Source organism: Amphiura filiformis, chromosome 1, assembly GCF_039555335.1.
Source record: "Amphiura filiformis chromosome 1, Afil_fr2py, whole genome shotgun sequence".
Taxonomy (NCBI): domain Eukaryota; kingdom Metazoa; phylum Echinodermata; class Ophiuroidea; order Amphilepidida; family Amphiuridae; genus Amphiura; species Amphiura filiformis.
This window is the reverse complement of record NC_092628.1, coordinates 16,491,629-16,516,235: the sequence shown is the minus strand read 5'-3', so window position 1 is coordinate 16,516,235 and position 24,607 is coordinate 16,491,629. Positions and strand designations below refer to the sequence as shown.

The window sequence follows — 24,607 nt, the reverse complement described above, 5'->3', positions numbered from 1 at the left end:
ATGCATTTGTATCAGATGCTAAATGGAGGGATACAAAATAATACTACACCTATGCCTTCAGAATTTTTGTGGGAAGGAGTAAAACTATAGCACTGAATAACTGAGCAACAATGCGCTATATTGTAAGATCGTTAGACAATAATGGCAACTGTGAAAAAACATTTCAGAATATTTCAGTTTCTCACCCTGTCCGAGACTTTATTTGATATAATTTGTCCATAATTCATATCATAACATTAAATGTCAGTAATACGGAACGTAACATGACATAAAATAACATACCATAACACAACACAACATTTACATACCAGAACCTCGCACTACATTATACAGACAACAAATTCAAATTTGACGGAAATCGTATATTACGGCTTTCAGATGCAACTGAACAACCCATACAGTTGGTCAGTTATATTGGGCTATTCCAGTTGAAATCCACACTACCCCTGTGGAAGAGTTTGGAAATATCTTCCACAGGGGAAGTATATTTTTCAAATGTAATTGGCCAGGGTGAATCATTTTGAATTCTCCCCCTGTATTATGGCTTTACTTATACCTTCCACAACTGGAGTGAATATTTCAAATGGAAGTTAGGTACTGTCTATTCCATTTCAAACTCATACTCCATCTGTGGAATACTTTAGCTAACTCTTCCACAGGGGTAGTGTGCATTTTAAATGGAATAGCCCATTGAGTACCATTCTCCTGATGTTCAGGACACCTTTAATAAAATTCTCCATAATTAATAATTGATATCGTAATATATTAGCTATTATTTGACACCAAATTTACTGTCATATCTTTTTTCTTCTGAAGATAATCGCAAAAACCTAATGATCACATTGAAAAGTGTGACACCGCCATCCTATGGCCTTAACAATAACATTTAATTATTAAAATGTTGTTGTATTGTTTTTCATTCAAAACTTCGAAAACGTTTTATGACTTACATACAACCCAAACTTTAAATGAGACGTTTTGACCGCATATTAAAAAACATTTTAAACTTTTGTTTGCCGAGTTTGAGTATAATGATAAAATACAAAAGCATGCTTGAATTCACAAATTATTTAGAACACATGTATTTTTTTTTAATATTACCAACTGTGACCTGTTCCCACGAAATGAGCCTAAAGTCACAAGTTGGGGGGATTGGAGACGTTCCAACGGTTAAGTTGATGTTCTTTGCTCATGCGCGTATTTTTTTGGGGGGTCAAAGTAGGGGCGGTAAAAACGAAGGGCGGCGGAAGAAGAAGGGCGGCAAAAACAGGGCGGCAAAAACGAAGGGGCGGCAAAACGAATTATCAAAGAAAAAGGGGCAAAAAATTGAAAAAGCATAAAAAAGGTTGCTTTTAGGGCGCTAGCGCCAAAAATCCTTTTTTTTTTTGCTCTTCACTTTTTCAAACGACCGTGAAAAAAATTGGGTCAACCTTTTCGGCTGTTAAAGAAGGGCGGCAAAATTGTTTCTTCTTCAGCCCCCGGGTTGGGGCGCCACGGTACGCCACTGTTTGCTTGAAGACACCTGTATTGGCAGTGGCCGGGGCAGTGGTATTTCCTTACTGAATGAGTACAGAATTGAATAGAGTACAGCATATTTTATCTCATTCAGGCATTCACAAAGGACACACATTGTAACACTGACTATACAGGTGTCTTCAAATAAAGTACAGTAACTAACCTATGGGTCTCGAAACCACCTAGTTCCAGTAACAGTAACTCGTCATACCTAGAGTTACAGTGCACTCTATTCTTATCTATTCCACAAATAAGAAACATCACAATATGTGGGCTCCTTTTGGGCTCTAAGGATGTAGCTGAGGAACTCTCTCAAGGACAGTTTGGGCATGCACTGATGATTTTAATCCCATTAAACCAGGGTTTGGGCGTGCTTGATTTTCATGATTTGGATTTATCATATTGAGCAGCATTCTACTTGTGATGTTTCTACACTGTGTAGAGAGGGTCTACACTCTACAGCATCTCTGAGGTAAAACTGACAAATACAAGGTATATTTTTTGATGCCTGAAGTTTGGATTTCTTAAACGTACAGTGCATTCCTATGTACCGCTGCAAGACTTCAGGTCCGTAGATGTCATTATGTTTATGATAAAGACTGAAGTCTTGCTGGCAGGACTAGAAACCACCAACTTGCGACTTTACACTCATTTTGTGGGAACTGGTGACAATTCTATACCCATACCTACCTCTCTTTCAGACTCTTTGTGTATACAAGTTGTTTGTATAACTTTGTAACTTGGCTGATTGTTCAAAAGTGAAATCAGACCCCGGGAATCAGACCTCATTCTAATTTACCTTTGAACGTACTGGGAGGACAAAACAGGCTTTGGGCTTTATACATTACATTACATTAGTGCATACATGTATTTGACTTTTGACATTAGTTTCTGGATGATTCTAACCCAAAATTCTAATATTGCACAACTTTTCATCACTCCATTAGGGGAACCCAAAGCAGCACTTTCCGAGTCCCCTGGGAAACCATAACACGATTTTCATAAACCTATTCCTGAGCGTGAAGCTTTTCAGGCAGTGGCGGTGCCAGGGGATGCCCCCCATCAGAACTCTTTCCCCCAGTAAAAACCCAAAATGATGAAAATTTCCACTTTTTGCAACAATTTTGAGCAAAATTTGATTTTGCACACCCCCCTGAAATTCATTCCCCCCATACCCACCCCCCAAAAAATCCTGGCATCGCCACTGCTTTTGGCCAAATATGACACTCATCCTGTTTCCTCGTGTGACCTGACATGCTTCTTACACATACTACTATGAGTGAAGCATTTCTGACAGATATCACACTTATACGGTTTCTCACCAGTGTGTATCCGCATATGCATTTTTAACGAGCTTTTCCGCGCACTGCTCTTACCGCACAGCTCGCAAGTGAACGGTTTCTCACCCGTGTGGACCCGAATGTGATCTTGAAGCAGACTAAGGTACAGGAATGTTTTCTGACAATATTCGCACTTGAAGGGCAATTCGTTTTTGAGTTTGATGTGAGTCCTCATGTGTGCATTGAGGTGAGTCTTCGTTGCAAATCGTTTCTGACACTCTTCACATTCGTGAGGTCTTTCCGTAGTGTGAGCTTTCAGAGTGTGTTGCGTGAGGTGAGATTTTGAGCCATAACTTTTTGGACAGAGCTGACACACAAAGGGCTTCATGCCAGTATGTGTTCTGATATGATCTTGTAAATGTGAGTTATGCGCAAAAGTCTTTTCACATAAGTGACACTGGAATGGTTTAGGCTTATTATGATGTCTAATATGAACTCTAAGGTGGTCTTTGGTAGCAAACTGATTCTGACATAACTCACACTTAAATGGTTTCTCTACACTGTGAACTCTCAGAATATGATCTTTAAGGCCTCTATTAAAACCAAACTGTTTTGGACACAGCTGACAATGAAAAGGTTTTTCCTTGGTGTGAACTCTGAGGTGATGAGTTAGCTGTTGTGTTTTTACGAAACGTTTACCACAAAATTCACACTGATTTGGAAGATCGTCAAGGTGCTCCCTCCGAACATGATCAAGCATTACCGACCTATCCATGAAGTATTTCTCGCAGTATTTGCACTGATTAGGCTTCACTTTGACTTTGTCATGATTTAACATATGTTGCTTGAGGTATTTCTTACTGGCGTAAACCTTTCTGCATCGTTCGCACTTGAATTGTCCAGGCTGTGAGTGGTTTTTCTTCATATGCTTCAGCAGAGCACATCGGTGAGTGAAAGACTCCTCACAATGATCGCAAGAAAATGGTGACCCATTGAAATATGTTCTTTTGTGAGCCTTAAGAGTGTTTTTGTTTTGAAACTCTGCCTGGCAGTATTCACACTGTAGTAGCTGCGATATACCATGGGTTGTATTTATGTGATCCCTGAGTTTCGTAACATGTGGGAAACGTTCCACGCATAGCCCACAACAATAAGGTTTGCTGTGAACAATTTCAATGTGGTTGAGCTTTGCTTTCTTGGTCGTAAAAGATTTTTGGCAATGTTCGCAAAAGTACAGCTGTTTCTTCTGTTGACTGTGTATGTGTTCTTTCCAAGATATACTATTACAAGCTTCTCGTTTGACAGAATGTATTCTGTCCAGGTGGTCTCTCAGGCCATTACGGTATTCAAAACAGTAGTCACAATAATAGCACGCAAACTTGGTCCCTTTTTCATGGATCTTCACATGCCTTTTCATATTCTTCTTTTCCACGTAGGTCCTCCCACAAATTCCACATTCAAATGGTTTTCTACTTGTATGCGTTTTACGTAAGTGGTGCTCAAGATTGAATTGTCGCGAGAAGGATTTTCCGCAGTGATTGCAACGGAATGGTTTCGCATTACTTTCATTAGCTGTCTGTGGTTTACTCGAAGTCATAGGGGCAATAACATCAGCACAGCATTGCTTAAAGTGCTCAATCAGAGTATTGAGTTGTGAGTAATACTTTTTACAAATTTGGCACTGGTAAAGACTCGCTTTAGTTCCTTCGTAAACAAAATTCTGGGGGAATAGATGGAAAAAGTGTTCCATCCTCAAGATCTCCTGGGCTATCTGTGGTTTATGAACCTTCCATCTGAGCTTATGTCTGCGAGCATGACGCATCAGTCTGTCAAAAGAGTGTGTGGAAAATAAACAAGCATTGCAGGTAAAAGGCTTCATTTTGTGTAAACTTGATGTTGGATTTGTTTCTACAACGAGCACCATTTCCCCTCCGATTCTCAAATTGCGAACAAAATATCTGAAAAAAAAGAAAGTACCAACACTTACAAATTAATATTCACTGGAAAAGTCTGCAATGTGAAATGGGTTGTGTACAAGGCAGTGGCGTAGCCAGCACTTTTTCAGAGGGGGGGCAAAGGGGGGCAAGACAAATTTTAAGGGGGGGCACCTTTTGGCGACAAAATCAGTTAATGTTACAAATGCGCGCCATATTGAAGCTAAACTGGTGAAATATGGTACCGAAAGTGAATAGATTCGCGCGAAGCGTGCAAAAATTGGCACTTTTTAGGTTAAAATGGCAAAATATAATGTAAATTTGGTCAGAAACACAAAAAAGTCTTAAATGTCGGGGCGGTCACCATCCCACAGGGGGGGCAACTGCCCCCCCTTGGCTACGCCACTGGTACAAGGCCACTAATATTATAATTGACGATGGATATGAGGATAGAACGTGTCAGAATCAGTGAAGCATGACACCATGTAAAGCAATGGAAATTTGGAAGTAAACAATGCCTATCATCATGCAAGCATGTTGACGACTGACACTGAGACTGAGTTCCGCTGTCTTAAACATGTTAAATCCACTAACTACAGCATGTCGTACTCTATGTAGGTATGCCAGGTGAATTTAAATTTGCCATCAAACTGCATCATTTTATATTTCAAATTAAAGCCCTTGAGTAAAGAAAGCCAAAACTGAAAACCTTTTTGTCATAGCACTTTCCGTGGCAAAGTTACATCTTTTCAAAGATCGACTTTCATCATAAAGATTCTGCTAGCAAAATTCCCCAAAACAGCATTACGGGGGTGTTTCTAGATCTTAGTCTCATGATGATAGCAGCTTTTTTAATGGAACTGCTATCAAAATCCCTCTTAAATTCCATGTGTGAGTGTCTCATCACCATAAAAAATCATATATTTGGGTCAAGTCAAGTGAAGTATAGAAAACATATTTATGTTTCCTTGACCGACCTGTTCTTGAAAAAAATTGAAATTTCTATGTAAATATGTATTGTGTTTGGTCCCTGGTCTAGGCAAATTTCGCTGACTAGCAAATGTGTTAACTCATACCTTCTCTATGAATGATCATGATGATAAGGCTAATGAAAGCCAATGTTATGTTTAGCGCAACCCGCCCGCGTTATGAATTTTTGGCCGCATTCGAGATGCCAGAATCCCAAAACAGTTCATTATTTTGAGTGATTTTTAGAAGTTTTACATCAATGAAAAAGATCGCAAATAACATCAGACTATGGTCGATGATCCCCTATATGTTTTACTTTACGCATGGGTCTATCCAAAGTCTTGTGATTTGGAGAGCTGATTATTGCACATCCCCTAATCTGTCTTGGATAACAAGAGGATGTACGCTACCTTTACCGCCTTGTCGAAGTTGTCCTCATTGTGGGATGAAAAAAATGTTACCAAATCGTGCATGTTATGATGTTATGTACAAAACATGTAGATAAACATAACATTGAATTTGAATTGATTGCATGATTGACATCGTCGTGTCGTTGTGGATAGTAGATTAGTCCTAAACCTTAAACATCATTTTCCGAGGCGCGGAAGTACACCAAATTGGTGTCGGGTTAGACTCGCTTGCCAGTCCTATATACGCCGTACCTATGTATATTGAGGACTGGCTTACGCCATTTTGGATGTCAATGGGAAATACACACTTAACGATTTGCGCCGGTTAGAAACTTGAAAAAAATTTTTAAAATTTCATCAATGTATATAAAAGTGGTACCAACCGTATTGTGCTTGCTAATTTAAGACTCGGTTGAAACAAAATTAAGGATCGAAAGCATTTTAGTGTCCAAAAAGGCAAAATTATCGTCAAAGTTCTGCGAAATCGGCACCCTTGAAGGGTTCAGAATTCGAATCGGGAACGAAAATATCCGATCTTTGCGATCAAAAACACAAAATTACAACTTTAAACATACTATTGGCAAAAGACATTATTACCAAACAATACAGAATAGAAAATTTGACATCATTTTCTCAAAATATTGAAAAAATTTGCTCACTAGACATCGAAAAAGTACGCAATCCAATTCCCGTTCAAACGCGTGGGAAACTGAAAGTGCGATAATCGTGACTATGTCGGGTGACCTTTGACATTCTTTTGTGGCGAGTGATATGGTCTTGACTATCCTTCAGTGATCATGAAAGAATTCAAAAGATAACCTCTGCCCCAATAATCCCAAGCTATTGTCTGAAACTGCACCTCGGAAGATGTATGGTAAGAACTCAGTCCTCAAATGATAGTCATATGATATAACGACCAATGAAAAGATAAATGACTGACTATCATTGAGGACTGAGTTCCGCAGTCTAATTAATAGCAGATAGATTTCTCGATTAAATACCTTCTGAACCTTCTGAAGTTGTAGTCAGCAGGGCGAAAACCGCAAATCGCTAACTATTTGGTGACCTGCAAGCTAGAGGTTTTTCTTGAATATGTCTAAAGATGGGGCTGATATAGTGGTTTGAGTGAGGGAATTCCATGCCCTTCCAGTTCTTGGGAAAAATGAGTTTTTATAGACGTCCTTCTTTATGAATGGAATTTCAACATGTAGGTGGTGGTTTCTTCTCAAACCCGCAGCAGAAGAAGTTTGAATATAGGCTTCTTTGTTGATTCCTACCAACTCATTTTGGATTTTGTAAAACATAGCTAAACGATTTCTCTCCTTCTGACAGCTAGAGTGTCCCATCCGAGATCTTCCAGCATTTGAGTGACACTACTTTCTCTTTGGTAATCCCCTGTGCAAAATCTTGCAGCTTTTCTCTGCACACTTTCAATCTTCTTTATGAGTCCCGCCCTGTATGGGTCCCATGCACCCGCAGCATACTCTAAGACTGGACGCACTAACGTTAGATATGCAGTAGACTTCACTTCCCTGGACAAAACCACAAGTTTCTCCTCAGGAAACCCAGAGTCCGGTTTGCTTTGTTAACTGTGTTTGTAACATGTTCTCCCCAGTTCAGCTTGTTATCCAGCTGCACCCCTAAGTAAGGATTTGAGTTTGGTTGCTGTAAAACTTGCCCGCAGAAAATATAGTCTCTGTGTGGAGGGTTTCTCTTCAAGGAAATTTCCATGACCGTGCATTTGGAAGGGTTAAAGCTCATCTTCCAGGTCTCCTGCCATGTTTCAAGAGATTTTAGATCAGCTTGTAGAGAGTCCATGTCCCTTTCATTTGACACTGTAGAGTACACCAGGCAGTCGTCTGCGAAGAGTCTTACTTGGTTGCTCAACATGTCCGGGAGGTCGTTTATATAGGTTAAAAATAACAACGGCCCCAACACCGTCCCCTGTGGTACTCCAGAAAGGACCTCTTTGGGTGATGAAAATTGCCCTCACATGCAACTCTCTGGGTCCTATTTGATAGGAAACTTCTGATCCATTGATGAAGGTTGTTTCTAATCCCGTAATGATGAAGCTTATTCAGAAGGCGTTCATGAGGAACCTTATCAAAGGCTTTGGAGAAGTCTAGAACTGCCATGTGCACTGAATCCCCTTGTTCCAAAGCTCTTGCAATATCATCAACAGTTAAAATGAGTTGAGTTTCAGTGGAGCGCTTAGATCTGAAGCCATGTTGTGAATCAACCAAAATATTATGCTGCTCCAAGTGATCCATAACATGTGAATGTATAATGTGCTCCAGAATCTTGCAGCTGACGCTTGTTAACGAAACGGGTCTATAATTTTCAGGCACGGCTTTGTCCCCTTTTTAAAGATGCCACAAATGTTTGCCTCCCTCCATTGATGGGGAGAGTCCTTGATCAACAGAAGCTTGGAACAAGTCTGTAAATATCGGCGCAAGTTTCTCAGCAAACATTTTGAGAAACCATGGCGGTATCTCATCAGGTCCTGCTGCTTTATTCGGAGACAGTTCTTGGAGTTGCTTTAAAACCCCCTTTTCATGAATAATTAAATCTGGAATGTCTTGAATACTGCTACTGCCAAGTGTAGGAATCGCTTCCTTGTCTTCCCTTGTAAAGACACTAGCAAATTGTGCGTTCAATGCCTCTGCTTTTTCCTTCCCATCGCTAATGATATTATTGTTAACTTTGAGATCTGCGACACCGCTTTCACTTTTACCCAGTCTTTTCATGTATGACCAAAACTGCTTGGTGTTCTCTTTCATTGCAGTGGTAAGATTATTTGCAACAAACTCACGCTCGGATTCATTGAGAGATTTCTTAAGTTCTTTCTGGCAAGACAAAAATTTTTTCCAGTCATCACTACTTTGCGACTTTTTCGCCTTGTTAAAAGCCCTCTGCTTCCTGCGTCTGAGTCTGTGGTGTGATCTCTTAAACCATGGCAAACTGTTTGGTTTAGCAGCTGTCTTTTGAGGAATATGCTTATTCATGACTGTCTTTATTTCACTTTCAAGATTGTCCCACTTTTCTTGCACAGAGACATTTCCCATGCTAAAATACTTGTCCTTGAAGGTACTCAACTCCTCATTAATCAAATCTTCATTTGCCTTCCGCCTGACGAAGTACTTCCGTCTTGGTTGTCTCTTCCATTTTGCTCTCAAATCTATGTCGGTGATTACCATGTAATGATCACTGAGTCCTGGATCAACTTTGACATCTCTCACAAGACTTGAATTATTAGTGAATACAAGATCCAAGATACTGTCTTTTCTTGTAGGTTCCAACACATGCTGGTTTAAACCAAAACCTGTTGTAGTCTCAAGAAGCAGCTCTGCTGTGGATTTAGATGCGGGGTGATCGCGGATGACTGTGCTATTTTTCCAGTCAATATTTGCTTGATTGAAGTCGCCTGCCAGGATAATGTTATAGCCCTTGCCTTTCTTTTCAATTTTGTCAAGAGAAACCTCAAGATCGGTGACAAATTTTACATTGTCATGTTTATGTTTATAACCGGTGCCAATCAGTAGCGAGTGGCGCCCCTGGAGTTCAAGTTGGTTCCACATGAGTTCATTTTCTGTTTCAAATTCTTCCCGCCTTGTCATGATGAGATCCTTCTTGCACGCAAGTAGAACTCCACCATGGATCCCCTCTTGCCTATCCTTCCTAAACACATCATACGAGTCCGTGAGGTTTTCAGAATTTTTAATGTTCGGCGAAAGCCAAGTTTCGGTGCCTTGAATGATATCAGGTTTATATTGTTCAATAAGCACTTTGATATCGGCCGATTTGTTACCAATACTCTGGAAGTTCAGTAACATAATACGTATTGATTCCCTGCTACTCTTCTTTGTTTTTGCTTTATTAGAAGAAACCTTTTTAGCTGCTTTTTTACCGGGGGTACTGCGATCAGGAATCTGACAGTGGTCGTCAGATACGTCAGAGAAGGTTGAATTTCCATCGTCATTGTCACTCAAACTGGAAAATTGGTTGCTGGTACTGCAATCCAAAAATGAATTGAATAGGGAGTCTGAAAAATTCATTATGTCACACATTGGGCATATCCAGGTGCAATTTTTCCTTCGAATTGTAAATAAGTTTCATTATCAACTCCACCACATTGCGCATGGATCCACTTTTCACAGTTGTCACACTCCAGTCCCTGTTGGTATTTTGTCACCAGATTATCACACATACCACAAGGCTCAGGTTTACAAAGTGGGCAAAACCATTCCTGGTTCTGTTTGATAATGTTTTTGTATTCTTTCGAGGAAATATTGGCACAATTTGCATGGTATAAATCGTCACACTCAACACATTGCACTTTTCTGCGATTTTTCATTATTGGAACTTTACAGCTCTCACACTTGACTGGACCAGGGTTTAGATTGATATCACCTGATAACAATAAGATCATGCAGATGCCAATATGTCTGTTTGGACGAAGCTGGATATTGATATATCTTGGTCTAGACAACAATTTATATGTAGTAATATACAAAGTTGAACCTGCTGTACAATCCACTCTAGCTATTGTCTGAGAAAAACCTCCATCCCACGAATTTAACTTGTCTAATGAATGATTTACTTCGGTTTCAGATGTACGCCCGTTCACACATGTCATACAATGTTTCACAAATAAGTAGACTAATACTATGTTCACAACACCACTGATATTCATGATGAGTTTTGCTGGAAAATACACACACTTAAACTGGAAAATTATGATTTATCTCCTGCTACTTCTGCTAACGTTTTATGCTGCTGCTGCTGCCAAAAATTCACAATTGCACAATGTAAACGAAAGATGTATAGTTGACACAAAATGAAATGTTTTGCTGCAAAGATTTGTTCTCCTCTTCAAGTTCAACATACAATGATATGAAAAATATGAAATGTCTACTTCCCTTTATCTCGAGGTCTGTGAAGTTCATTTGCTTGATTTCTGCTCCAAGTTCTGCTCCTGCGCCACACCCTATTTGGTCGGATTCAAAATGGCCGCCGCTTTCCCGCCAAAACCAAAGATGACACAAATCACAAATATTGCACCAATATCACAATGACCCATACACCAGATGATGAAGAAACTACGCTATATTTCAGATGATACACGATTACAAGATGGATGATGATAAATAACATGTATTGCACAAAAATGATCCACCGATGCGATGTCCTCTGCTCTGCTTCTGTACTGTATATGTACTGCCACGCCTACCAATTGCACTCCAAATCCTATTCTGCTGGGCTAAAATTTTTACTGAAGAAACCACTGCTGCTTGTAGCCATAAAATACATCCAAAAAGTTCACAAATTTCACATATAACACTGCCACTAGTTGATAAAAATAACTTAAAGATGGTTGAAGACACGATGAAAAGATTGCACGTTCCGTTGCTGTGTTGCACTTGAAGATCCTTGCTTGTTGGTTGATAATGTAAGCTCCGCCGAATTCCTCTCTCTGCTTCCCGGTGACTCGTTGGTCTTCACACTCGAAGTTAAAAATACATCAAAGTTCTCAACATAAATTCACAGTTACTCCACAAAGTTCACTATATTAAACATCCAATGATAAAAGCCAGTTAGGCAATGAAGACATCCAAAATTTTGAAAAATATATGCAAAAGTTGATTAAAAAGAGAGAGCTCCGGAGCTCCAAAAAAACACGTCTAGCTTGCACGAAGTCACCGAATACTCACCAATAAGCATCATTCATGGCAAAGAGGTTACGCGTAGACCTTCTATATTCAATTATTCATCTTAGAAGTTAACGGGCTTGAACACTTAAAAATAATGAATTGTTGATTATTGTGTTTTTTTTCCCAATCAATTAGCTAAACGCAGCCCGTATGTCATGTAGGGATGGGCGTGTAGATATTTTAATTAAGCTGACTAGTGCCCAGTGGCGCAGCGTGTGTCATGATGGTACATCCACTCCCACCAAATCTGCTGACGTCCATTGAGTGACCTCGGCGATTTATTAGCTATGATGGCGCCCTTCACATTTTTAAATTTTTTAAATTTTACTGTCGCAAATTTTATAATGCACCAAGGCACAAACACAGTGAATTCCTTTCAAAATCGGAAGACCTGTTACAAAACTGCTTACCTATATTGTGAAATATCATTCCAATGCTTGTCTTAAATGTATTCAGGAGGAATTTCGAGATGATTATATCGGAAAAAATCGCCGTGTTTTGGCTGCAAGTCATGTCATGAAATCACTAAAATCTGGATGTTCGTGGCGTTAATAATTTTTTTTAAATATTTCCCGTATTTGCTCAAAAATTTGAAGTAAATCCAGAGGTAGCCACTGTCATAATAAACACTATAATGAAGTTTCCAAGTACTCTCCAGGGATAAGACAGCCATAAATCATATCAACGTGCGAAGATTAAGCAGTGCAAAATTCGGAAACCCGTGCGCCAGACGGAGATTCGCGGAAGTTTGAGTTGCGGCTCAGCCTCTATGACCTTGGTCACGCATCCCCATCTTAAATGTTCCAATAAATTCAAATTCTCACTTACGTTCATAAAGAAATGATAGAATTAAATATTTTTACATGAAAAATATTTATTTTTTTATTTTACCTATCAAAATCATTGTTTATTTCACATTTTCGTAAATAACTTAAAACAGTCAAATCAGCGAGGTCGGCTACGTCACGGGGAATCCTATTCGGGATTCCCAAACTATGTAAATAAACAAAACGTATCCCGAGCAGAAATGTTAGATTTGAAGTATTTATTTATTATGAAGAGACTTCTAAATTACAGTTTAGTGAATTTCCCGCGAATGCTGTTTTCAATATCCGCGCAAATTAAAATTCCTCGTTTTCACTATTAACTCAAATATGCCTATCAGATGACATTCACAGGTACGGATGCTGAACAGGCTTTGATGAGTAGCAGCATTTAGTAGAAGTGATAATAGGCCTATCATGCCAAAAGCCCCTTCATAACGAGTACCCACTATTTCTATGAAGGACAGATATGAACCCACTTGGGGAATAGCTGGGAGGAAGCATATTGGACTCGGGGGATGGTACTTGATGAACCCGGGCAAGTAATGATATAAAATTGAATCGATTGAGCCCATATCTATTGGTAGAGCTATGGTCGAGTACAATATTTTAAAAATCATAGCAAGACCAATAAATATTGGGCGTAAAGCATCTAATTTTATCATTATTATGTTTTGGCTCCGATATTTTCACACACTTGGATTCATCAAAACATAATGAGTCCGATCGGATCCTAAAATTTGGTGGCCTTTTTTTACAGTGATTTTGAATTTGGATGATCAACATGTCATTATACTTTTGCTGGATACAGACTCGCTGGACTCCGGTTGTACTATAGTTTTGGGACTCTGCACCGACTTGGACTGGATTGCAGATACAAGAATACACAAATGGCCTGTGCTTGCTCGGATGAGATTGAGATGGACTCTGTGGCACAGTCTTATATAGGGCGTGGCATGCCCCTCCTCATTGGAATCAAAATTTGACAAATTCTATTTAAAAAATAGTGCCCCCCTCAATCATATCCAGCGAGTCCCAAGGCCTGGAATGAGCCCTCACCAAAAAAATTTGATGACTCACTTTTGGTTCATACATAGGTTAAAAAAGTCCCGTCTCAAAGCGCCCATGCAAATTTTGTTTTTCTTAGCACGTCCATTTCGGTTGAAATGACAAAATAATTTTTGTTTCCTTTTTTTTAGTTTTTGCCGTTTTTCTTTGTGTAAAGAACCTAAATTTTATGCTGTGTACTTTTAAGTAAAAAGAACACTAGCAAATGACATATTAATTAATTCAAATTTTTTTTTAAATCTTTAAAAAAAATCTTAAAAAAACAACCGCATTCGTGTTTGGAACTGCCAATTGCTTTGAGACATAGCTTTTTTTTTTATAGTTTAGCCTCATCAGGACATTTGCTGGATCGGAATTACATCTCCTGCTCTTGGTCAATCACAACTACAGCTAACAAAACACACATTGGTTCAAATATTTTCTAATCACATTTTATTTTAGTATCAAACAGAAATTTGTCACAAATTTCTTAACAACTATATGAGTTCTTCACAGCCATTTTATTTACCACAACATGGGTCAGTCACCTACATTAAACATTACACTTATCACTTAAAATTCACTCTATCATGACAGTTTATGTCATTTGAATTCAAGTAGCACATTTTCAAAAATACAAATGTATTTTGGGTTTTAGCATGTCTCCATTTGATGACTAATACCATTCCAATTCTTTGAGGTAATTGTATCATTCATATCAATGGTTCATGCTCTTGACCACCCGCTATGCCAGGGACATGTTCTTATACATTTACATTTCACTTTGTATTAACAATACATTACAATTCTTTGCATTTGCATAATACACAAGCCATTCACCATTTTAATACCACCATGCACCACATTGTAAACAAACAGTCTGTACGACATAACAGCACAAATTCAAGTACCATTACTGAAGATGACGAGGGTTACACAAGTCATCATTATTTATGTAACAATACATTTCAATTCTTTAGATTGCATACACATGCCATTTAATACCACAATTATGCACCACATATAAAACAAACACTTTTTCTGAAATGAGTCTTCATTGTCATACCCTCCATGTACACCTATCCAATTCACATTTTTGGTAAATCCCATAAGCCTTTGCATGTAGACCTGAGATGTGGTCCTTTGACACCACGCCAATGTGTACATCATTTAGCGAACATCGTTACGGTGCATTTGAAAGCCATGAAGTGCGAGTAACAATGTGTACATCGGCATGACAACATCAGAGGTCTACCCACAAAGGCTTATGGTATTTCCGAAAGGTGAATTGTGTCTTACCCCCTCTCCATTTCTATATTACCCTTCTCCATTTCTATCTTACAATCCATTTCCATTGATTACTGTCTTACCATCCCTCCCCATTCCTGTCGTACCATCCCTGTCGTACCATCCCTACCCATCCCTGTCGTACCATCCCTACCCATTCCTGTCACACCATCCCTCCCCATTCCTGTCGTACCATCCCTACCCATCCCTGTCGTACCATCCCTACCCATTCCTGTCACACCATCCCTCCCCATTCCTATCGCATACCATCCCTGTCGTACCATCCCTACCCATTCCTGTCACACCATCCCTCCCCATTCCTGTCGTACCATCCCTGTCGTACCATCCCTACCCATTCCTGTCACACCATCCCTCCCCATTCCTGTTGCAGCATCCCTCCCCATTCGTCGTACCATTCCTCACTATTTTCCTGTCTTACCATCCCTACCCATTGATCCCCTCTAGTCTTACCATTCCTTCCCATTCCTGTTTTACCATCCCACCCCTCTCCATTTCTAAATTACTCCTTGCTCTCATTTAGATATTTAGGATTTGTAATTTGATGAAACCACAATTTGGTGTAAACATTGTATTGTATTCCAGCACTTCAAATTGATTTAAAAAAATTCTTATATGGAATGGATTTTGGATTCTGAAATTTAAAAAAATGCATTTGCCTAAAGAAATTAGCTATATACATGTATAATAAGGTATTAAATTAATTTTGTTTAATGAATTTCTGAAATAAATCAAACCAAAAATTGAGAGCTTTCAAATCATATAACTTAATTTGGCACGTATGATTCTTTATGATTTGTTAGTGTAAATTATATATTAGTAATAACAAGACTAATGTGCAAGTGAAATTAATTCTAATAATATATAAAACAATAGATCTGAAAAGTTTTTTATACAGTGGAAACTTGTTAACACACTCTTAACCAAAATGTCTGATAACAGTGATTTTAGAGTCTCAAGTTTATAAATAAACTCATGATGCCACAAACTTAATTCATTAGCCCCAGCAATTTCGTGTTAACAAGTTTCCTGTATTTTGCAACATAAATTACCGTACTGACGCGAGTATAGTCCCACCTTCGAGTAAAGTCCCACCCCCAAAGTTTCAGAAAATTCTGAGAAATATTTTCGGTTTTGGAGTGTACCTGGACCTGGAGCTAAATGTTAGGATCATTCATGGTTGATTAAAAAAATTTAGGCCTATATGTTTTGAATAAATTTGTACTCATGTCATACACTATTATGAATTCAAAATGCATTGAATTTGTATACAAATTTATTCAAAACACATAGGCCTACAATTAAAATTTTAATTTTTAATTTTTTTTTTAATCAACCATTAATGATCTTACCATTTAGGTTTAGGTCCAGGACACTCAAAACCGAAAAAAAAAAAAAAAAAAAAAAATCGAAATTCGAGTATAGTCCCACCCCCAATTTTGAAAAATGTTCACCCCAAAACGGGGTGGGACTATACCCGAGTCAGTACGGTATATAATCTCATAAAGTACATTATACACAAAAATAATAATAAATATTTGTAATTATCACTAAATAAATTTTGAAAGACAAACAATAAATTTAACAATTACTTTTTATTTGACATAGAATATTTGATGCAACATTGTATTTGTTATTTAATAAAATCCTATTCTATTGCAGCCAAAGGTTTAATTTATAATGAATGTTTGATTATGTAAAATCAATAATATATGGTCGTGCGTCATGAATTGGGGTATAGGAAAAGGTGGAGGCGTTACATTTTTTCATTTTATTTGGGACGTTTTGTCCCAGATCTCAAGAATGGAGAGGGGTACTGAGCTAGTTTTGGCCTCATTTTGTTGCTAATTTATCTAGCTAAAATTGTGGAAAGTAAAAACTTCACACTGTATATATTTTTTAGATATTGCAATTCAAACGATGCGGAGTCAGGGGTGGAGGTGCCTACGGTTGAGGTGCCTACGGTTGAGGCATGTGTTAAAGTATAGGGAATATTGATTTTTCATGCTTCCCGAATTCATTTTTTACTGCAACTTTGTAACCCAGCAAGGTATTGAGATGGATTATGTTCCATTGTTTTGGTATTGATGTCTAGTTTACAATTTGACCAGTTTTACTCCAAGCTAGGTTAATTTGTTGTAAGTGTGTTGCATTCTGTGTCATGGGTTCTAGGCTTTTCCTATACGTTACTGTGTTAACTATTCATTTATGCTCCGAAATGTTCTGAAGGTCATATTTCTTGAAGGAGTTACTAGACTGCTGCAAAAGTTTACATTTTGTGGATGGAAATTTGATGAGGAATTCAAATATGTCATTGGTTTTTGTGTGAGGCATGGAGGAAAAAAGTTTTGATTGAAAATGTAATAAAAATCATAAAAATTTTGTACGACTTTTGAACACCCTGTATCTCAGTTAGGCAACATAACTCATCATTACAAGTTTTTTTTTTTTGAAAGTCTACAATGTTATTAGCACATCTAAAAAGTTTTTAACAGACCAGGTATTTATGTTAGTAAATAAGAGAGGAACAAAATTGTATACTTTTTGAACCAAAATTTAACTTTTCCACCCTATATGACATTTGTGGCACCCTGTATATTGACCAAATATTTGTATGTGTGTATTCCTGGTACTCTAAGCTTTACAGTGATGTATAATTTTATAGGGTTTTGATGAACAGAATATGAATTAGATCAGTTTAAGTACAAAAACATGTAAATTGTTGAATTTTTTAGTATGTAACGCATTTGGCCCCCAATTCATGGCGCACGACCATATATCAATCAACCAACATAAATTTTGATTTTCGGTCAACTAACATTATTTTGTTAAAAGATAGAATTACATGTACCGGGGGGAATTGAAATAGATTGCATAACAAATACTTGTTGAAGGAATCTTCTATATCAAATATTTGGAGTATATGGACCTTAAGGGCTCTGGAATGAGCGTTTGGACAGTATTTTTTGGGATATGAGAGCACATCAGACATATCAAATTGAATTCTGAGTACGAAGAATGTCATTCTGATATCAAATAATTTTCATTTTTTTAAATTTTCGATATAATACAAATTTTATGACAAAATTTGATATTTTTAAAAATTTTGATATAACAGTCCTTGATGTTAACTTTATAAATCTAGTTATATGTACTTAAAATGTATGTAGCTGGAAGGAAAAGCAGCAGGCGATCCATTGAAAATTTTGACTTTTCATATTTGGAGACATACATTTTTGCCCAAAAGACATATATTTTTTGTGTGTTTTGGGGAAAAATCTGTATCTTCAATACGAAAGGACAAAAAATTTTCAATTTATCGTTGGGTTTTCATCCCAGCTACATACACTTTAAGTTTAAGTACATCATCAGATTTTTAAAAATTGCAAATTTCAAAAAAAAAAATCAAAAATTATTTGATATCAGAACGACATTCTTCAGATTCAAAATGCAATTCGATGTCTGATGTGCTCTCATGTCCAGGGACAAATGATTTCTTGCGGAAAAAATGGCCAATTGCGCTGGAGATTGTGCTTGAACTTTTTTTTCAATGCAAATGCCCATAGGAAAAAAATAGCCAATTGCGTAGAGATTGCGCGGAAAAAAGTTCCGCGAAATCGTTTGTCCCTGCTCATGTCCCACAAAATACTGTCCAAATGCTCATACCCCATCCTTTAAGCTCTGTACCCCATCTATGTACCTATCATTGTGACCCAAAGTGAGTTAATATACTGAAAATGTGATAGAGCTGAGAAAAGACCGTGCTTCGATAGCTTGTTGGAAAATAATTGATCAGTAATGCAGAGTTTCATTTGATCCATCTTAACACTGTAGGGATCCATTTGGCTTGCTCGAGATCGTAAAATCAGTGCATGCTCTAGTGCGTGTAGTATTAACTCGTGAGATGAATTGTGCGTTTACATGCGCGATCAAAAGCGCTACATCTGTACACCTGCAACGTATGTCAAAGTGCAAACATCACTGTCTTGAGGGAGCCAAATGGACAATACAATATGCTATATTGTATTGTCCATTTGGCTCCCTCAAGACAGTGCAAACATCACTGTCTTGAGGGAGCCAAATGGACAATACAATATAGCATATTTATAGTAAATAATAGTATTACTATTAGTATTACAGTTAATAATGTACAGGATTGTTCTGTACATTAGTTGCATCTTAATTGCAGCTCATTATAAGGCCAATAAAAAAAGTGTTAAGAAACTATTTAAAAAAACTTAACAAGATGTTAAAAATGCAAACAAACAAAAATTGGACATAATGCGGTAACATGGGAAATTCAGAAAAATCTCAATAGCAGTATTGTAAGATTTCAAACAAAGGTGTTATAAATTTGTAATTGAGGCAAAATATTAATTTTATATATTTTGTCACAATCAGCAACAGAACTTCAAGGTGAAATCTGCTGAGTTGAAATTTTCCTCTGAAAGTTGGCACAAGATAATGAGTCTAATGGTCCTGATATTGATTTTGAGTTATTGATATAAACCGTTGTTAGTCTTGTTTAATTTTATTTCTAACAGTGAAAAAGTCCACTTTTAATGGTGTTTGAATGAATAATTGCTAATAATCAAACCTGAAAATTGCTGACATTAAAGTTCATTTTTTATAACTTCCGCGGTCTGAGCTCATGAGCTGTGCGCCAAGCGTGTATGAGCGTACAAACAGAAGAGATAAACAATCACGCTGATTGGCTGATCAACAAACTTGATAACAAGTCGGTTTACCCATTGGTTGTTGGCGCGGAGCATAGTAGACGACCTTGTCAAGTTGTCCCTTCTACGCGATCGCAATTCACCAGTGCGTATCTGCATTTCCTGGACTCGGAACTAATAAAAATTAACTTTAGACTCATATTCCTTGATCATGATATATTTGTATCCAGCTTCACACCATTGGTGATTGGTTGCAAACATCTCACTAGTGTGGCAGCTATTTTCCAATCACTGGTTAGTATAATAAGGTGGCATAGTTGTATCTCAAGCTTCACATCACTTTATTGGTTGCAAGCATTGGGCATAGTTTATACCATTATGGATCAAATAAAAAGGTGGCACATTTGATCCAGCTTCACACCACACGTCATTGGTTGCAAGCATTGGTCATCATGCCACCGTAAATCAAATCAATAAAAAGGAAGGCAGTATTCCTCCAGCTTCACAACATGAGTTTCCACGAATGTGTAGGTTGTAAGCATGGCACTATGCCTTAAATTGTGTTGAGTCAAATGAACTCCATATGTACAAACCTTTCCATCTGCAAGACAAAAACAAAACAGAGATAGATGGTTAATATAGTACCTTGCACCTTTTATTTTTTAACAGTGATACATTTTTCTCCATGCATACCAACTTCCCAGTTTGTTTCTTGTGGGGCTTCCACAAATCAATGCAACTTGTGAAGATCCGAGTGACTAGAATCTATCTCCCACCGCATGCACTTGCTTGCAGTTATTCAACAATGATTAAAGCTTGCAGTTATACAACAAAGAAAATGGTTGCCATTATCAAACAAATGGTCTTCTGTAGCAAATCTGTACAGTTGTAAACTAAAAGCTCAAATAAGTTGGACCATTCAATGATGATTTATTCATCAAGTCCCCATTTCGATGAAGAATCAAGTTGTTGTGCCAAACCTTGCAGCAAAGAGTCACACTTGGACCAGGAGTACACACCACAGACCATTTACCAGATGCAATTCCATCCACATTCTACACCCCTCCCCAAATTTTGTCAAAATTATATTTTAAATTCCAATTTGCAAGGACTTTCAAGGACTGTGTGCAGTTTTCCAGGACTTTAAAGGCCTTGAAAAGGCGTTTTCAAATTCAAGGACTTTCAAGGACCGTGGGAGCCCTGAATGTTATGATTGCCCGAGACTCCCTTTAACTAAAAGTTGTCAAGAAAAAAATTGTTGGCGCAAGAAACAAAAATTAGGAACGAAATAAAAAATAAAAAAATGTTTGCGTTGGTATGCATCGGTAACCATAACTTGCGTCAGTAGCCATACATACAGTGTACGTTGATAACTTGCGCCAGCAAGTTGTGTATCAATTTCATCTGATACACGCGACCACAATAGCATTTTAGAATAAAAATGAAGCACACTTGAATGCGACGGCAAAGTAACCAACACGCCCTCTTCAATTAGTCCAACCGAGAAGTTGTTAAACTACATTATTACTGAAGTTCAACCGGAATAAAAGAAATTGTTGCTCCATAAATTATAATCAGTTTTCATAACAAAATATGATATGAAAACACAGGTGAGCAATGTATGAATATATGGAGAGGTTAAACAGGTTGTAAATTATCAATATTAAAGGCCTATTCAGTGATTTGCTCATCCGGACGATAGTAAAAATCATCAAAATTCAGATTTTGGTACCTTTGTCATTGTCATAGATGTGCTGACATAGTGACATAGCCTGCTAGTGGTTCAGTCGAAAGCTGTGTATTTACGACAAAATAAAGGCATTTACATGAATCTGTAATTTCTGTACTCTCAGTACAGAAATTAGCTACATGTATTTGAATGGGGCTTCAACTTCTTCAATATTGCTGTTTGCTTTTTGTTTTTTGCAAAATTTTTCATTTCAAAAATACCAAATGACAATTTGAATGCCTTATCCTTCACTTTTAAAGCAATTTATAAACAATTTTAATTTTTTTACACTTTCGCTGGGATCACTGAATAGGCCTTTAATACTTTGTGACATTTATAATGAAAACATAATTAAAACAGTCAAAAACGTTATTTCGATAACTTCACAAAGAATTGTTTTAAATTTAATATATTTGAAAATTGGTGACGATTGAATGAATTGAATTGTCTACTTGTATTACAAACGGTCACCGAATACTGAAAGTAACAGGAGTTGTACACACGTCACTTGACAGTACATGTAGATACATTGTAGATTTCTCGAATATTGTACCAAGTCATGAAGTCCAAGACGGCAAGAGCAAACCAAATGAAAAGTCAGTAAAATTAGAATTTAGGTCATAGCAGCTGAATGCTATGCTGGGATCTTGTCTCGTATCATAATACATGGACATGGTAATTCATGAATTGGTATAAATATGTTGAATTTGTTTGAGTTTGATTGACATTCGACATTCAGAACTTGTCATTGACCCGACAGAATTATCGAAAAATTGACATAATGCCTTGGCCATCAGGATCAGCATTGTAAATTACGAATAAACAATCATGACAATACCTGATGTAATGCAGCAGTGAGTTTATGGCTATTTAATACATGTATAAGCTTACCAATCATGTTACAGTACAATCGTTGTTCGGCGAATCGCCATATTCGTGCACTGACAACACATGTGTGAAAGAGCATATCGCAAGCGCACATGTCATGCACGTGTGCCGAATTTTGCTCCAATTTTGAGACACTTTTTCTCTACAATCCGTATCTTGCTCATTAACGGTTTTACAATCAAAAGTTGCCTAAAATACTAATGAAACAAATGCATGCATGTAATTTAGGCTCACAGGGATAAGACAAGAAATATTCTAATCAACTTAGCGTAAACAATCGTAAAATACCACTTACCAGTACAGTCAAGGACGCCGCTGCTGGGGATGATATTTTCCTAACCGGATTAGCAAGGTTAATCCCAGATATATATTAAGAAAGTTCCTATAACTAGGTTTATTTTAAAACAAACCCGGTTTAAAACAATCAATCTGACCTTTTAGAATCGATTAGAGAAGTAAACCCGCTTATGACGCGCGAAAATATATCGATCTTGATACCCACGAGGGCTCAGTTCGTCAATGCGAAGTTCGCATCGTAAAAACTTGACCTTTAACGGTCAAATCGCGAGTTGGACGTCGTACTAATTCTGCTCGTAATCCGAAACAGACACCTCCTAATAAGTACGGAAAGCCATATCGGATATTGTTGTATGATGATGAAATTTTGCACACAAGTCTATGGAGAGTTACATCATCATACAACATTTGTGTTGTACGATGAAAAATGTGTTGTATGATGATGAAATTTGGAAAACTACGCACGACGTGAAAAAAATGTTGCACGATGATTTCACACTCTTCGTCAAATTTTCATTGGCTCATCATTATTGTATGTCTGATGATGAAGGTGTACGATGAACAGTGTTACGCACAACGTAGTGTCGAACGCTTTCACATCATCATACACACGCCACACGTTCGTCATGCGTGGCGAAAATCCACATCGTGCATCACCGATTTTTTTCATCGGACATCCACCTGCACAGCTTCCTCATACAACATGATCCACTTCGTCAGACATACTTCAAGTTCGTTATGCGTGGCGAAAAGTCCACATCGTTCATCTTCATCATACATACATTTGAAAAAACATGCAATGTGCATCATCATACACTTCACCATCATCGTATCGTACACTCAAGTATCGTTAAATAGTAATTTCAGATAGCATGTTTCACAAACTACAAAGTACGGCGTGCTATTTCCTACAAACCTGTTTCAATTAAAATTTTCTTTAAGCTGAAATTTGTGTCATTTACACTCAATTTTGGCCCTTAATTGTAATTAAATTGCATAAAAATGGGCAGATGCCTATTTCAGTTTATTGTTTGCACTCACAAAACGGAGTAATCCCAATCATTAGTCGAGAGGGGTTAGTCTACTGAATGTCAATTTTTTGTTTCTTAAATAGCCTATACGTACTCAGAGTATTTTATGAACTAGTAAGATGTTGAAACAACTTCCAGTTGAGATGCTTTCTAGCCTATAAAAGAAACACTTTAGGAAAGTTTTGTGATCATAAGGGGAGGCTCAATTTTCGGTTGTTTCTGTCATTTCTGCCTTGAGTTGCTGAATTTTCAGTGCAGTAGTTGTAGTCCTTGCCCCTATAATATACATAATATACATATCTTACTTGTCACCAATCTGCTATAATTTAAAGAAAAATGCAAAAATAGGCACAAAATTTGCCTGGGGTGTAGTACCCCTTAACACTACAGAGATTCTAGAAGGAAGTAGATAGGCCTAATACGCATACATCCAATATGTTCCACAGTGGTACGCACGAGGGATACTTTTTTTAGGAGCACACCATTTGATTTCCACTGAGGGGGGGGCATGGGAGTAAAAAAAAAAAAAAAAACTTCACCCACTAGTGGACGTGAGACGAAAAAAGAACTGCGCCTCACTGATGAGTAAAAAAATTTATCCCATCCAACTCTGTATAGGCCTAGGTAGGTATAAAAAAAATTGAAAAAAAAAAATCTGCCACCTTCGGCCTGACCCAAACTCACATGCCCCCCCCCCCAGAATCTATGGTGCGTCCCTTATCATGTTTATGCTGAAAACATAATTTATGGTGTCCTTTACTATTATGTAACACTATTAAACATGTTTGGACCATAGACCTTCAAAATGATGTAATCCCACAATGGCCCTATACAGAAAAAGGATAAACTTGACCTGTACGACCTTGTGTAATTGTTTCTGGTGCTCAAGAGAACATGCATTAGCCATGTTAGCATCATCACACACAGGTATAGCTCGATATCTTCCAGTGATGATGAGAGGAAAACATCTGTTATCTTCAATTGCCTGATA

General features: G+C 37.6%; 2 protein-coding genes across 2 annotated transcripts; both read right to left on the bottom strand.

Moving 5' to 3' along the window:
* Positions 1 to 2,433: 2,433 nt before the first annotated feature.
* Positions 2,434 to 4,730, bottom strand: LOC140160228 (zinc finger Y-chromosomal protein-like). The gene has a single exon (XM_072183530.1). It carries the CDS (start codon positions 4,717 to 4,719, stop codon positions 2,743 to 2,745), a length of 1,977 nt encoding a protein of 658 aa, XP_072039631.1. The 5' UTR covers positions 4,720 to 4,730; the 3' UTR covers positions 2,434 to 2,742.
* A 2,382-nt stretch (positions 4,731 to 7,112) lies between these two features.
* Positions 7,113 to 15,045, bottom strand: LOC140156432 (uncharacterized). The gene is given in 5 exon segments (XM_072179384.1): positions 7,113 to 7,441; positions 7,444 to 7,641; positions 7,644 to 8,075; positions 8,495 to 10,119; positions 14,990 to 15,045. Coding segments are annotated over 5 exon segments (2,571 nt in total). The 3' UTR covers positions 7,113 to 7,181.
* Positions 15,046 to 24,607: the final 9,562 nt, after the last annotated feature.